The sequence below is a fragment of the Clinocottus analis genome, unplaced genomic scaffold, assembly GCF_023055335.1.
Source record: "Clinocottus analis isolate CAN_PGR_092001 unplaced genomic scaffold, fCliAna1.0.p SCAF_14, whole genome shotgun sequence".
Taxonomy (NCBI): Eukaryota; Metazoa; Chordata; class Actinopteri; order Perciformes; family Cottidae; genus Clinocottus; species Clinocottus analis.
In genome coordinates, this window is record NW_027175865.1 from 3285019 (window position 1) to 3300069 (window position 15051).

Consider the following 15051-nt stretch of genomic DNA (forward strand, 5'->3'; position numbering starts at 1 on the left):
CTGCTTACTTTCGCCATGAAAGAGCCATTCAGCGTGGATACGACCGACGCCGGGCGGCAGCGTGGATCGGAGCGGCGTCCCAGGAGACGGTGCGTTTTTCTGCTGGCTGGACTCTCCCTCCGGCCATGAAAGGCTCTCTGTGCCGCCACTGCAGCAGCTTGTGTCCGCTAAGTGGCACTGAATGGAGATTGTTGGAAGGATTTTAAGAGAAAGCAACTCGAGAAAAACAGACAAAACCAGACACTCACGACCTCATGGTTTGTGCTCATTCTGGGACAAATTGTTTATTCACACTGGTGCGTGGTCCTGGGCCCTCTATCACAGCTAAAAAATGTAAAATAAAACACATTTTGAAAAAAAAAGTTTACCAACCAAGAAGAAAAAACAATTTCCACATGTCCGAACATCCTCCACAAAGAAATATACAGTATATCAGGTCATCCCGGGACATTATCAAAGGCTTCTTTTTCACTACTTGCTGGTATTTTATAGACAAAGAATAAAATACTATAGACGACTAATCTTTAAAATGCTTTATGGGCATTTTGACACTTCCATTAAAACCTACAACCCCAGTTTATGGCCCTCAAGTTCCCGCTTCACTACTTTCATACAAACTGGTTGATAAGATAAAGAATGTAAAGAAGAATATTGGATGATTTGTGTGTGACGAGGAGGTAAATCACACACACACCTCTCATCACAGTGAGCGTCTCACACTCCTACTGAGGCCTCTGGTGTCGCCGTCAACAATCACACGCGCAGAGTTGCCCTGAATCAAAGAAACATTTATTGAAAATTAAAAGACAAAGAACTTCCAAAGCTCTTAAACAGTACAAAAGTATTCAGCTTTAGATGAAACGGAAAACAAAACAAAAAAAAAGCTCCTACAGTCGTGTTTGGTACATGCAGTGTGTGTCTGTACAGTCGAGAGCGGGACGAAGCAGCACAGTGAGTCACATGACCAGGTCGCGTCACTTCCTCTTAAAAAAACACACGGTCATCGACAAAATGTTGTCACTCTTCACTTTTTTTTTCTTCCATGTTTAGGTTCTCGGACAGGAGTTTACTTTTTGCGAGAGGATTTACTGCAACTGTTTTAGAAATGAACCATATTCAGTTATGTTTTCTCTTCCCCCAGATGTTGAGATTACAATAATTTAGGTTTTTATAATTCTATACACCTATCAACCTATTGTAATAATCAGTCTATTTATTCCATTCTATTTCTTTTATTAAAAATCTAAACAAAAAAAAAAGGTAGCCACTTACTAAGTTGATATGACAGAAGCAGAAAACCTACACGTTCATGTCTGAAGCAGAAATCCGGGGATTTTGGTGCCAAATGCTTAACAAGTTACACTTCTTTTCAACTGAAAACACCCACAATCAATGAGAATATACTTGACCACACACACACACACACACGCGCACACATAAAAATGTCTTCACTTCCTAACGAGAAATACAGGTGAAGTGGCACTACATGAAAAAGCTCGGATAATATAAGTGACGAACATGGATCGTTCGGGTGGGGGGGGGGGTTCATCAAAAGATTTGTTTTCGTGTCTGATTAATTTGACGGCGGCGAGCCCTGAGCCCGCCGCCGATTGGTCCCAGAGGAGCGAGGTATGAATCGAACGCTTCATGCAGTAACACCAAAGATTTATCACAGCCCCGAAAAACAATGAACGAAAGAACGAGAAGGTGGAAGTCGTCTTACTGCCTCCCGACCACCGAGCCGGGTACGGCCGCGCCTCCTCGCAGGCGGAACCCTCTAACAGATTACACGTGGATTATTATCGTCGTCGTATATGTCATTTCTAAGGCACAAATGCATTTCTTACTTTGTCATATTTTTCAAAGACTATTCATATTTGTTGCCTCAAGTGTTTTCTCCCTTAAAACGATACAATTGAGTCAACCGGCTGCGAACAAAGAAACATAAAAAGAATTTCACGTTTACGTAAAATGAAATGAAGCCAACCTCACATCCGAGCGCTTCTTCCTCGCCAAGTCAGTTCTTTCTTCACCTAAACCGTGAGAAGGCTCAAACTCACTGAACACATTTGTTTTTTTTTTAAACTATGTATGACAACATGACCTGGAGGGGAAAATATAGAAGAACGACCCCTATATCATCATCGCCCTATAAACGATCACGTCGTAGTTGCTCTACTGCTTCTGGGCGGCGGCGTCTCCGGCACCCTTGGCGTCTTTGCGCTCCACTTCGCCGCCGCCGTCGTCTCCTCCCATCTCCGCCTCCTGCCCCCCCTGGAACATGTCGTGGGCCCACTTCGGGCTGCTGCCCCCCTTGCGGTAGACGAAGCGCCCCCGGCGGGGCGGGAAGGCCCCCCGGCCTCTTCCGCGGCTCTCCACCCACGTTTTCTCTCCGTCGCGGTCGTCGTGCTGGAAGAAGACACGGGCAAACGTTAGCGGTCGAGCCGGGAGTCCTTTAGACGCAGCAGGAATACTAAACCAGGAGCCGGTGTAGCGCTAACTCCGCCCCCTAAAAAAACTCAACTTAGCCCCAAAACCGCAGCTGATGTAAAATTAATATTATTAATTCTACTGGTTAATTACATTATTTGTACTCTGACATGTCGTAACGCCGCTTGTGGGGAAAGAAGCCCACGTTCTGAGAGCCTTGTCATGCCGCTGAATCAATTAGTAGCTGCAGAGGCTCACCAGGTAATACTTCCTGCTCTTGGGAGTGTATTCAGGGTCCCACTCCTCCTCTGGAGGGCGCACTGCAGGATTTACATTAGCAGGGTTTCCATTGCTGCTGCTGTTGTTGTTGTTGTTGTTGTTGCCTGGATAATTTCCCCTGCTCCACCCTCTCCCTCTGACTCTGGGGAACTGCAATCAAAACAACAAGGTGGATTTAAACTTGTAAGCCAAAAGGGCCAAACACATGTTCTACAATAAGATGGACGAATATTTTATTCCTATTTAATGTTATTAATATTTTTGGTACAAGTCAGAGTAAAAAAAACAAATCTTTTAAAATCGACCCAGGGACGATGAGAACGACAGAACACACATTAAAAAATCCATACGGATGGAAATCAGGCATTTGTTTTAGTGATGAGGTGAAGTTCCACTGATGTTCGCTACATTACCTTAATAAAAATCAGGCAGTGCATGGAATATGTATGAGAGTCATCATTATCATCATCATCATCATCATCATCATCATCATCCACATTATGTTCCTTAGCATTAGGAGGAAGGAACAGAGCAGAGAAGCGTAGTCTACTGTGACGCCATTAGGACAAAGAATTGCAAGAAGATGAGATGTCAGTACGTCAGTGACAAAAGAAACACCAATAAGCAAGAGAGATGAAGGCGGCGGCGCCGGCAGGAACTTACAAATCCGCGGCCGCGGCCCCGCTCCGCGCCGTGGCCCTCGTAGTGGCCCCTGTCCGCGGGCCCGCTGTAGTCGCGCGGCGGGTAGCGCATGTGGCCGTAGCCCTCCTCCGGGTGCTCCATGCCCTCTCCTCCCATGAACTCTTTCCCTCTGTATGGCGGAGGGTAGGGGGACGGGGAGGAAGAGGAGGAAGAGGAGGACGGAGAGCGGTCCCGCTTCTTCTTACCCTTCCTGAGAGCGCAGAACATCAAGGTCAGTGTGAGTCTCGTTGAAGAAAAGAAAAAGTTTGACGGTACGATGGTTGTGAATTAGGTTGTTTTGCTTCTCCACCAATATTTCACCAAAGCTTCAATGTGAAAACAGCCAAAACAGGTTTTAAGGAAAAGAAAAAAAAATAGCCTCTAGCCGTACTTGAATAAAAAAGACAAGTGCTGTATGTTTTATATCAGGCGACTATTAACGTTAATTCAACTCCTGCTTCACATTAAGCTTTCAGATTTGCACAATCTTAAGTCTGTTATTTGCACACTCCGATCTCTAAACACTCTGCAGCGTTTTCATTTAAAAACAGACATTTGACACATTTCCTATTTCTAATGATCTGTATATTTTTCTTGGTCCCCTTTCTCTTTGTTCACTGTGAGGCACCAAAAATACCCAGAAGGCTTTAACTTTAAAGCGGCAACGCTATGTGTCACCCATCACAGCGTCTGACCGCTATCTGTTCAGTGTGGGCTCGTTAAGAAAAGTACTGGAGACGCAGACGGCAACAAAGCCGACTGTGTGACTGCACAGCCGTGGTAGGGTGTTAAAGTGAGTGAGTACGGGCGAAGAAAGGAAAAAAGGAGGAAGATGTAATTGTTTATCGTACTCTGTTGCTGCAAATCCCCCAACGTGGCAACATAGTAACAATAGTAACCGCCCTTCAAACGCCGCGTTCCCCATGGCCGCCTTGCTGATTTGAAGACGGACTTTGCAGTAGATCAAACGGAGACAACAGGCTCAACGTACTTGGATTTCTTGTGGTGTTTCCCAGATTTCTCAGAGGACTTCTCTCTGCTCGCTCCCCGGGAGCCTCCGGGGCTCCTGCCTCCCTCGCGCTTGGACTCCTTCCCGGCAAACCTCTTACGCCTTTCAATATCCAGGCGAAGGTCCATCACGTCGCCTTTGAACTTTTTACTTGGCTCCTGCGGGAACATGTGTTTGTTAGCTGTGAAAGCAGCCGTTTGTAATGCTGATGGACAGATTCAGAAATGCTATAAAACTGTAAACATAGCAGACAAAATAAAATCACTGCATTACAAATGAAGATGAACAGGTATTACGTATCGTGTTCCCTCTAGTGGTTAAGATATATACAGAGTTATACTATATATTCCATAAAAAAAAAAGACTTTTCACAATAAAATATAAAAGTATTGGTGGAAACCAGCAGCATGCATGTAGCTTAATAAAATAAATGTTACAGTTTTTTTTTGTAGCTTGATTTTTTTCTTTCAAGAAAAATACTTACAAGGTAAAGGCACTGATAAGCGTCCCTTGAGAGGCTTGGACTCAGGATCTTAATTCACTTCCTTTTAGCCTTTGCTCGGGCTCGTACATACCCAATCAATAACCATATCTCATAGGCTGGGGGGGCTTGCTCGGCACTTACAAAACACAATTGGGCTCTTTTGATTTAGAAATATGCATCCTTTGAAAGAAAAGCACAAAGCTGAACACTGCTGCTTTGGGTCGTCTCAAAATTTGCTTGTTCCAAATACGTCAAATTTCAAAATGGCGGGTCACCTTGTAGCTGGTCTCCTCCATATCCTCAAACAGGTGAGAGTGCCTCTTAAAAGCACTGGGGGAAACATCGATTCTCCTGAGAGAGGAGGGGAAAAACCGCTACTGTCAAGAACAGATTATTATTATTTTCAAGGTTCCACCACCTCAGATTATTAGACGTTGTAGGTACCTGTGGATTTCTGGGCTCTTCCTTGGCTTCATCATTTCTACCTCTGCAGCTTTTCTTTGGTACATGGCAAACCGCTCACTTAGAGTCATGTCTGAGGATTGGAAGTGTTGCGCTGCGGATAAAGAACGACACACCGTTATTCCCAGATACAGCGGCACCGGCGGCGGCGACGTGTAATCAAGTGATGAAATGTCCGGTGGAGCTCGTCAACTGTCCCCGAACTCCTGTGGTCCCGTCACTCCCGTGTCTGCAGAGACGCAACCAGCGCAGATCATACTTTACCTTTGATGTAGTGCACGATTGAGACTATGTGCTGAGCGAACAGCTCAGCGGGGCTGCGGCGGAGCTGTGTCGACTGAACGTGCTGGAAAATGGAACGAAACTCTGGGTCTTTCTTAGTGGGATTCGGCAGCTCTCGAGCCATGAGGCGCTCTTTAGACAGGGAAGAGCTGGGGGAAGAGAAGAGGTGAGCGACGTTGAACAGATGAGATGTTAAAATATCAAAAAGCGCTGCAAAGGTAGGATTTACATTCTATGTTAATTGGAGTGTGACATGTTGCCATTGTACGAGACAAACGGCTGCAAGGAAGAGGATCAAACATTTGGGAAAACTTTATCTTCCGGCCAGAATGCCAATATTGGATCGTTAAGTATATAATCGGTTATAAATACCTGGGCATTTCATCTACAGAACCGATTTTGTGTTCAAAGTCGTCCCTTGACGCGGACAGGTGTCGCACGGGCGAGTCCTCGCGGCGAGGAAAAGCTCCAGGAAACAGCGGACGCTCCTTCTCTCTGGAAGTCGCAGGAGGGGACGGACTCCTTCGGGACTTCTCCTTGTCCTTCTTCTCCTTCTTCTTGGACTTCTCCTCTTTCTTGTGTTTGCGGCCTCGGTAGAACTCCTCCTCCATGTGGTCGAGCGGCTCCGCCTCTTCGGCATCTCGGCGGTTTTTCTCTTTGAGCGACGGGTAGGAAGTCGAGTAAGTCGGCTCGTCACCCCATTTCCCGAAAATGTCCCGAGCGGTGAGCGTGGGTTTAACGTCTCCGTCCTCATCAATGTCCCTCTCTTTCAGCCCGTGGGACTTGAGGAACTCTTCTTCTCCTGCGTCGAAGAAAGGCAGGGTCTTGTCTTCCTTGGAGTCGCTTAAAGAGGCGGCCGAGATGTTGAAAAGGTCCCCAGACTTGCTTCCCTTCTCCAGCTCTCTGTCCGTGGTGCTCGGCTCTTTATCGCGGCCGTTTTCCTTTTCAGCAGCCTGCTTTTTGTTTTTGTTCTCAGCCAAGAACCTGAAACAGAGAACCAGACTGAGCTTTAGCTCCGGCTCACGCACGCCAGTAACACAACTGTAATAACACCGCTCCAGACTGAGATCAACAGCGTAGGAGGGAGAAATAGAAAACATATTCTCACAGACTCAGTGTAACTCACAAGTCAATGTTTTAAATAAAAAAGTTGAATCACCACTTCCTGCTTCCCAAAACAGCATATCTGGTACAATAGATAAACCTACATGCTCCACAGAATCTTGATTTCCTATTAAATAAAATTTTTAAAAAGCCTATCCCTAAAGGAAACATTAGCAGGACTCACATTGCAATATTCATACTCACCTACCGACTTAAATAAGTGGGATTTCATAGATTTTCATGAACCGGCAGCTATATTCACGTGTGTCTAAAACGTGTTTCATTGAAAAGTAACGTCCATAATTTGCCCAAAAAGTGTCAAACAACACCACGTAGTTACTACAGATAGAATAGACCTACTTTTTGAAGGCAGCAGAGATCACAGTCTTATCTTCACATTTCTCTTCTTCCTTTGAGAAGAATCCAAAGCCGCTGAAGGAGGCCGTTTGTCCGGACTTGGTGGGGCTCTTTGCTGGAGGGGACACGGTGCCGATGGTTTTCCACATAGGACCGCCGCTCGCGGCGGCGCCTTTGCCGTCAGAATCAGTGGGGTCGCCCTCCTTTTTAGCGTCTGGGCTGATTCGTTTGGGACTGGCGTCATAGTCAATCCATTTACCCCCAGATGCCTTCTCGATGGCGCTGCCGTCTGCCGCCAGACCGGACTTCTCTCCCCCCTGCCTCTCCGGCTTGTCCTTAGCGTCCTTGGAGCCCGGCTTGCCCTTGCTGCTGCGACGATGCGGTGACGAGGACCGGGACCGCGAGGAGAAGCTGGAGTGCTTGGAGCGCCGAGATCCCCGCGAGGACGAGCGGTCCGAGTAGTGGGAGCGGCTCCGGCTGCCCGAGCGCTTCTTGGGTGTGCGGGAGCGTGAGCGGCCCCTCCTGGGGCTGTGCGCGTGGTGGTCCTGGTCGTGGTGGCGATCATGCCAGCCGCCTCCACCACCGCCACCACCGCCGCCGCCTCCTCCACCACCACCACCTCCGCCGCCGCCCTGCCAGTTGGACTTATAGCCATAGCCTCCTCCTCCTCCTCTGTTCTGGTAATGGCTGCGCGGGTAATAGCCCCGGTTCCTGGCACGGTAGTGGTAGGGCCTCCGGTAGCCTCGGTTGTAGCCTCGGAAGCCTCCTCTGTTGTTCTGGTAGTCCCTGGAGGGATAGTTTCTGTAAGACGGAGAGTGGGAGCGAGAGCGGGAACGAGACCTGGAGCTGGGCGAGAGAGAGAGAAGGGAGAGAAAGAAAGATGTTATTCAGGGAAAAGCACGTGTCGAGGCCACGCAGTCCTCTTGTGGGGAACGCAAAGACCTGAATGTACGCCGGCAACATGAGCCATCTGTAAACGCCAGCTGTCATGGCATCGAACTTTTCACCTGATCGAAACTATATACTGGGATCGTATGACAGCATCAAGGGCCGTCCTAGACCAAAGAAATACTGAGTCTTGTAACATTGCATTCTCACGCAGCCTTATTAACAAGGCATGTACATGTTAAGATGCTTGGTTACAACCAACAAATGGCAGCAGTCATTCAGGATGTAGCCTGGAGCTCTGGAAACTGATCTCAGTTGCTTGGTGTTCTGGTGTTGTTGAAAATTATTTTGCTAAATCAATTTTTTTCTTCTTGTTTCCTTATTTTATTGACATTATTTAGGCCTTCCGTCTCAACATCCTGCAGAGCCACCCAGTGATTATACTTTGCACTTGTCAGCTGTGGGTTTATTGGCTTCTCGCTCAGGTGTTTGCAGTTGTCTTGTATTTACAAAGGAAAGCGTGTGCTGAGGGCTGCACCCTGGAGAAGGCTGTGTGTGCCACCAAGCGTGTTTAATAACTTATCGTAACTCTATCGTAACGTGTACGAGCATTGTCTAGGTTTTTATAATTTCACTATGAAATGGCCACGGAAGAAAGGCTTTCTTAACTCTTCTTTACCAGAGGAGTGTTTTTTAACTTTTGTGTTCACTACCAAAAAGCACCCATGACACCTTTTTGTCTCTGTTTTTTTTTTATTTTACAAATCTCACGCGTAAAAGGCAAAACAAGACGCTTAATGGAATATAATAATTATTGCAGTCCTATAATATATTGTACACTTACAAGCGAAGGCTTTACAATATAGGACCAGCAGATAATAACTTCTCTAGACCATTTGAATCTTGATATGTGAGATCTAAATATTTTCAGAAAGACAATTCCTCCTTTTTTTATTGACCCGCATGTGCTCACAATGGTGGTCCCAAAACAGTGTAGTGGTTAACCTTGTAATGGCTCTAATACTGCCCACTGTCAACAGGGGGCGCTGTGAGCTCAGTGACGGCATCGAGCACAGCGTTGTCGCCACTGTCGTTCATTCCGGTAGACATAAATGTAAACAAAAACTTAAATTACATTCAGAATATCACACAAAGTGCCAAGAATGATTCATTAAACATCTTTTAACAATAGCCTACACCGACAACAAATAACTCTAAAGTGAGAACAATACGACAGGGATTTCAACTAAGGGACCAAAACACATGACGACAGACGGGCAAAGAATGACATCATACCTTCAGTTTTAAATACACCTACAAAACAGCAAACTGTAGCTTCACTAATGAAAGGCTTCAAATAAAAGTAATCCGAGCACAATCTTTCTATTCTAAAGGAATGTAAAGTGGCATGCAATCCAGGGATAAGGGAAATGTGACGTTGTTCGTCATAATGTTAACACTGCATAGAAGCCACAGACTAAACCATTAGGCAAAGATGCCAGCTAGATATTTAACCTGTGTACCTTTTCATTGGAGAGCAGTGAGTCCTGGACAAAAGACGCCGTAGACTCACAAGCAGGACGGTCCGCGTGGCTTTAATTTATGCGTTAGACAGAGGGTACTCCCAGGACGCGACCTGCTCTAATCCAGAGGGAGGAGGCAGTGGAGGAAGGGGGAGGTACCGCAAGGCCAAGAGTACTCGCTCTCTACTCCTTTAACCGTTCAACAATCATTGACCAGTTGTGTAGCAATGCTCTCTTCAAAAGAAAAACATCCAGTCCAACACCTCGCTGTCTGTGAAAGCGCATTGACCCTCGAGCTCCCAACACAAACGTGGACTGACAACCACAACTAGGCAGCCGGAGTGGGAAGAGCTCCCTCTCCATATTGGGTCTATGGGTTGACCTCTTAAAACTGGAACAAATGTCACAAATATAGATGACTGGAGATTCCTTTTTTTTTTTTTTTTTTCTAAAAAGGATGCAAGCAGCTTGAAGCTTTGTCAACCCTTTTCTCCTGCACAGGAAACACATTTATGCAAATGAAGTGCAAATCTAGAACACATCATGACTGCTAAAAGAAGAGCAATAAGGAAATAACATCTAGTTAGATTTAACTCAAGTTAAAAAATCAATATCAAAAGTGTATCCGGCACATACTTGATGTGCATACAGACAGTCATGAAGACACATGATGGGTGGTTTGAAATAAATAGTGTAAATAGAGGCAGCTGTGCAATGTGTGCTTGCTCCTTGTCAAAACATTGCTCCCACATTACCCACAGCTCTGAAAACTGTAACCGGTGAGATCTGGGTACAGTATGCTAGTATGCTAGATGAGGAGCAGGCTACACAGGTCTGATCACCTCGACTCTCTCCAACTCCACACTATTTTTGTTTTCAAACTTGTTGTTGTCAACCCACGCATCTAATTTATAAAACACATCTCCTTCTGAAGCCACATGCAAGACATTATTTGGGCTTATGTTTTCAATCTAGACTTCAAAATAGTATCACTGAAGCAAAATGGCTGTCATGATAGTAAATGGTGAGTAAACACACAACTGAAACTTGAGCCGGCTATTTCCTTGTTGCTTTGTGCTGTACTTTGAACCGCCAGATATTCGTACGCCAGTGTACTACAGCTGATGTTTGTGTTGGTGATTCTGACTAATAGTCCAGAGATAAAACCACAGCGTACATGTCATAAAATCTATGAAAACACACTTGCGATATCAATTGATATGACAACATAGTTTGTTAAAACGGTGAGTAAACAGCCCCCCCACTTTCACCGTGTTTTTACACGGTGAAAGTGCAATACAATAATAATAACAGCTACAGTCCAAAATGTTTTTAAAAAAAATTAAAATGTTGGAGATGAGTCAAACACTCTGCTGAATATTCACCACATACACAAAAAGAAAAAGATAACAATGTAGGTGATGTCAGAAACAGAAAACTGGATTTACCTATAGCGACGTTTTCTGGATCTTGAGCGGGATCGGCTCCTAGAGTGAGACCTGGAGTAAGATCTGGATTTGGATCTGGATCTGGAGCGGGACCGAGCTGGGGAATCCGGAGCCTTTGACATCTTTGCACTTAGACTAGTCCGATTATTCTTTTCCTGATAAACAAAACAAGAAAACAAGTTTTAATTGATGTCCGGAAAGGGTTATGAAACGAATACCAAAGTTGAGCAAACCAAAAACAAATTAAACAAAAACAAAAACCCAAATTAAACAAAAACCCAAAACGAATTCAAACGAATCCTCAGGATTACACAGCTACATATTAGGCTCAGTCGCATAAAAAGTGGACAGGTTCAGGTGACAGCAGCAGAGGGGCGGTGACAAGAGGCTGTAGCTGCCTTCTAAAAACGTACAGGAAGTCACATAAACTGTCACTTCCCGTTATAACCATCTGTAAACTACTTGGAGTGTGCTGACCACATTCAGATTTTAGTTTGGCCCTTGAGTGCATGACATCAGAGCAAGTCTCGGGATCAAGACGGACACAAATCTAACCGCCATGCATTGTGCCGCAAGCACCAGTGATGGATTCCACAAAGGGCCTCGTCTTAACCGAGCCTAATTTGTAGACCTGCTGACAGGCGGGGACTGGACAGAGTCCATGACACCTTGTTCCCCTTCCACCCCCATCACCAAGAGCCCATTGCACCTAGCTGCTTTAGAGCCCTCCATCAGCAGCCCCTGAAGCCCCACGTGACCTTGGACTGTCAAAGCCAATGCAGTGATAACACACAGAGGCCAACAGGTTCGCTTTAGACTGGAGCAGACAGCTGGAGCAGCATGTAAACATGGACACATGAGCCGACATGAGCCGGCAGCAATGTGAAACAGGTTGAGCCTCTGTGCTGCAAGATGTGCAGGCTGCTGCTGCTGCTGGAGAGAAGTGCGGCCTGGCACCACGTCAAAAACAAGTCAACCTGAACAGTGCTGCTATACAGAAGCACGGCCCTTCTTCCGACAAACAATTAGCTCTGTTAGTAACTGTATTGAAGTGAGGCTATGATGAGAAGATCGCTCTGTGTGCGATACTCAAATATATATACGGTCCTTCGTTGGGGCTACATGTACATGAACCTCAACATTTAATATGGCCGAACCTTCCCTCCCTCATTTCCCATCGTCTCTCTACTACTGTGGATATTTTCCATAGATGTCCCGGCCCTAATTTTGAAGTAGACAAACAGTGCTTCAGTTAAGTGTCATTGACCCCTGAGCAAACTACTGAATCAACTAACCCAAAAATGACAATCACATCTGCAACATGGCATCACTTATTTCATGCCAAACCTTCAGATAAAAATAAAGAAAAGATTTTTTCTTTAAGAAAATTAATTTATATACGCTAGTTGGCAGGCAAGGAGAAAAATATAAATACAAAAAAATTGTAGCAAGATGCTCCAATGTATCTAAAAATAGGTTTTCTCTTGATGGATCTTTTCTACAAAATGGAGCTCAGAGTCTGCAGTTTATTCAAGATTCCCCCTTGAGAGCCCAATCACATGCATAATAGTGTTTATTTGACTGAATGCTGTGAATGGCTCTTTTTTTTCTGTTTGAAGGGACAACAGTTGCTACGTGTAAAACAATGGTTGCTACGTGTTCATACAGGGTTACCCCGACCTCTACTAATCTAAGCAGGCCACTCAAATGTTGTATTGACCGCCAAAGGCCCTCAATGCTCTTCTGCTGAACCTCAAACCTTCAATACACATAATTAAGGTTCTTCTTTGCATGCCTCGGTCCCCCCTGCTATTTGGTCAGCGAGTCCAATGTTATGCAAAGAAAATAACTCTCTTGCACCAAGAAAACAAAATAATGCTAATTATTTCAAATGTAAAGTCAACTGTGTGAGTTGTATGGCTGAAATTCTCAACAGGCAGGTTTCACTGAGCGAGTTTAATATGCAGAGCTGTGCAAACTAACATAGTAGATTAATAACGCATCAAGGGACCCTATGATAGCCTCAGCAATATGGATAACAGTTGGGTCTTTTAAGAGTTTGTATTCATAGCATCATCTCTGAATCTGTTCTTCCCTGCGGACATCATGTACGGCGCCCTGAATGATAATTACAGGGAGGTGCATGAGTGAGTTGACTTTGACCATATTATTCACGGTGTGTTACCAAAGCCCAGTTCTCCACTTCGCATAACAACAAAATGGAAGTGAAAGTGAGCGAGAATAATTAAAGTTTTTAATTTTATTTCATTACCAGCAAAAGATATGACAGTCTGTACAGCTTAAATCTTGTTATCGATTTAGACTATAACATACATTTAAATAGGCAACATTTTACTGTATTTGTTTCTGTAGCTCTAACTCATATTTTAAAAATGTGTGCTTTAAAAAACGCATAGCTAAAGATGGAGAACTGGTTCTGGTTAAAGAGTAGCTGGACTGGTTGTGTGGGTCGCACCAACCAACCAACGACAGACACATAATATCAGTGGCGGGCTGTGAGGACCCGCTAAGTCTTTCTGCTGTCAGAATCACAAAGTTATAGCTATTTTCTAATTACTATTTTTTTTAATTAAAAGTTATATCTATTTTATAATGTAATTGTTTTTCATGGAGGAAATATCTGTAAAACTTGGGAACTGGAAAAACCCAACACAGTAGCCAAAAATAGAGTTAGAGTTGCTCCACTCAAAAGCAAATAGTCTAGTTTATGTGATTTTAATGTAATATTTCCATCTTGATCACTGTAAATGACATTATAAAACGTAGCTGCCAAGTAATAATATCAGATAGTTGTTTAATACAACTATTGGAGATGCCAGTGGTGAACCGTAAAAATAAAATACAGTGCTGCATTTGATTACAATTTTGAGGTGCTTGTACTTTCCTTGAGTATTTGGATTTCATGGTACTTTACACATTTTGGAAGGTAATAGTGTGCTTGTGACTCCACTACATTTACTTTTTAACATTGGTGGTTAGCTACTTTGAGATTGTAATCATTAATATGAAAAGGTAAATCAATTAATAAATGATGATGTATTATGGATTACGCATGCTGTAGTAAATTCAAAACCATCATCTACCAGCTGCAATATTAAAGTGATGTACATCAATAATTATGAGATTATATGTGTAAAATGTGCTATTCTGCACAATGAGTGTATTAAATATATTGTTAAGCTTTTTGTACTTTACAGTACGATTTTGAAGGCACGACTTGTAACATCCCATCACTTGTAACAGTATTTCTTACACTGTAATATTACTACTTTTAATGAAATACAATATCTGAACCCTTCCTCCACCACTGGCGATGCATGTGACGAACACAAGCCATAGGGTTCAAAGGTCAATTCAATCCTTTTGGTTGACTACTAAGCGTACGTTAGTTAACTGCGTTTAATAGTCACCATGTGAGGCGAAGTGCAACGTGAGATTAGCTATAAGATCACCTGCACGCAGGTGCCGCCGCAACAGCATATATAACAATACAAACCATTTTAAGCTTCGCTAAACGTGCAGCAGCGGAGACACACGGCGCTGAAATCAATACTGAAGCCCAATAAAACGGACTGAAGCTATCGATAATGAAGGGCCAACGTTAACGACGTGCTCATCGTTGCCATTAGCAAAGCCGTTGACGTTCCCGACTTAAACGGACACCCTTAGCTACAAAAGGAAGTTACTAATTACCTGTTTCTCTCCCGTTCGCACGAGACCGGACTAGGCTCTGTTTGCGTGAATAATTGTTTGCAGAAGTAACGTTTAAGTTGCTCCCCGTTGCTCGTCTGGCGCTTCCTGGTTTTGCTCGTCGTCTCCACTGGAACGTTACGGAGGGGGGGGGGGGACGGATGTTAGCCGCTTAGCGCGTTAGCAGCGGGGCCGTTACCGAGCAGGCCAATAAAAACAGACGCACTGCACCCTTAGAGGAGGGCTGGCGCTCGGACCGCCGGGATGGGCGCCATTACGTATACCTGTGGATGCCTCTCTGTGTTTTACAACTGTGCTAAATGTACGTCTTTGGCGGCATCGAGCTCCGACGACCGAGAGACACAGTTAGCTCGCGGTGCTGTCTGTGCTACG

The 15051-nt window shown here is 44.6% G+C and overlaps 1 protein-coding gene across 3 annotated transcripts; it reads right to left on the reverse strand.

The window, feature by feature from the left end:
* Positions 1 to 255: 255 nt before the first annotated feature.
* thrap3b (thyroid hormone receptor associated protein 3b) lies at positions 256 to 15051 on the reverse strand. Of its 3 annotated transcripts, XM_068575439.1 has the most exons (11): positions 14662 to 15051; positions 10948 to 11102; positions 7092 to 7934; positions 6000 to 6611; positions 5610 to 5776; positions 5328 to 5439; positions 5159 to 5234; positions 4382 to 4557; positions 3373 to 3601; positions 2689 to 2859; positions 256 to 2409 (listed from the first exon to the last, which is right to left on the reverse strand). In XM_068575439.1, exons 2-11 carry the CDS (start codon positions 11067 to 11069, stop codon positions 2176 to 2178), a joined length of 2742 nt encoding a protein of 913 aa, XP_068431540.1. In that variant the 5' UTR covers positions 11070 to 11102; positions 14662 to 15051; the 3' UTR covers positions 256 to 2175. The 3 variants fall into 3 exon arrangements, with proteins under 3 accessions (XP_068431540.1, XP_068431541.1, XP_068431542.1); XM_068575440.1 differs by lacking the exon at positions 2689 to 2859; XM_068575441.1 differs by lacking the exons at positions 256 to 2409; positions 2689 to 2859 and adding an exon at positions 3123 to 3258.

Excerpts from the sequence above, each read along its gene's own strand:
- thrap3b (XM_068575439.1), bottom strand. The coding sequence starts at position 11,069 with ATGTCAAAGGCTCCGGATTCCCCAGCTCGGTCCCGCTCCAGATCCAGA. Across the intron at positions 4,558-5,158 it reads TGGAGGAGACCAGCTACAAG|GAGCCAAGTAAAAAGTTCAA; the intron begins GTGACCCGCCAT and ends ATGTTCCCGCAG. Across the intron at positions 3,602-4,381 it reads AAACACCACAAGAAATCCAA|GAAGGGTAAGAAGAAGCGGG; the intron begins GTACGTTGAGCC and ends CTGCGCTCTCAG.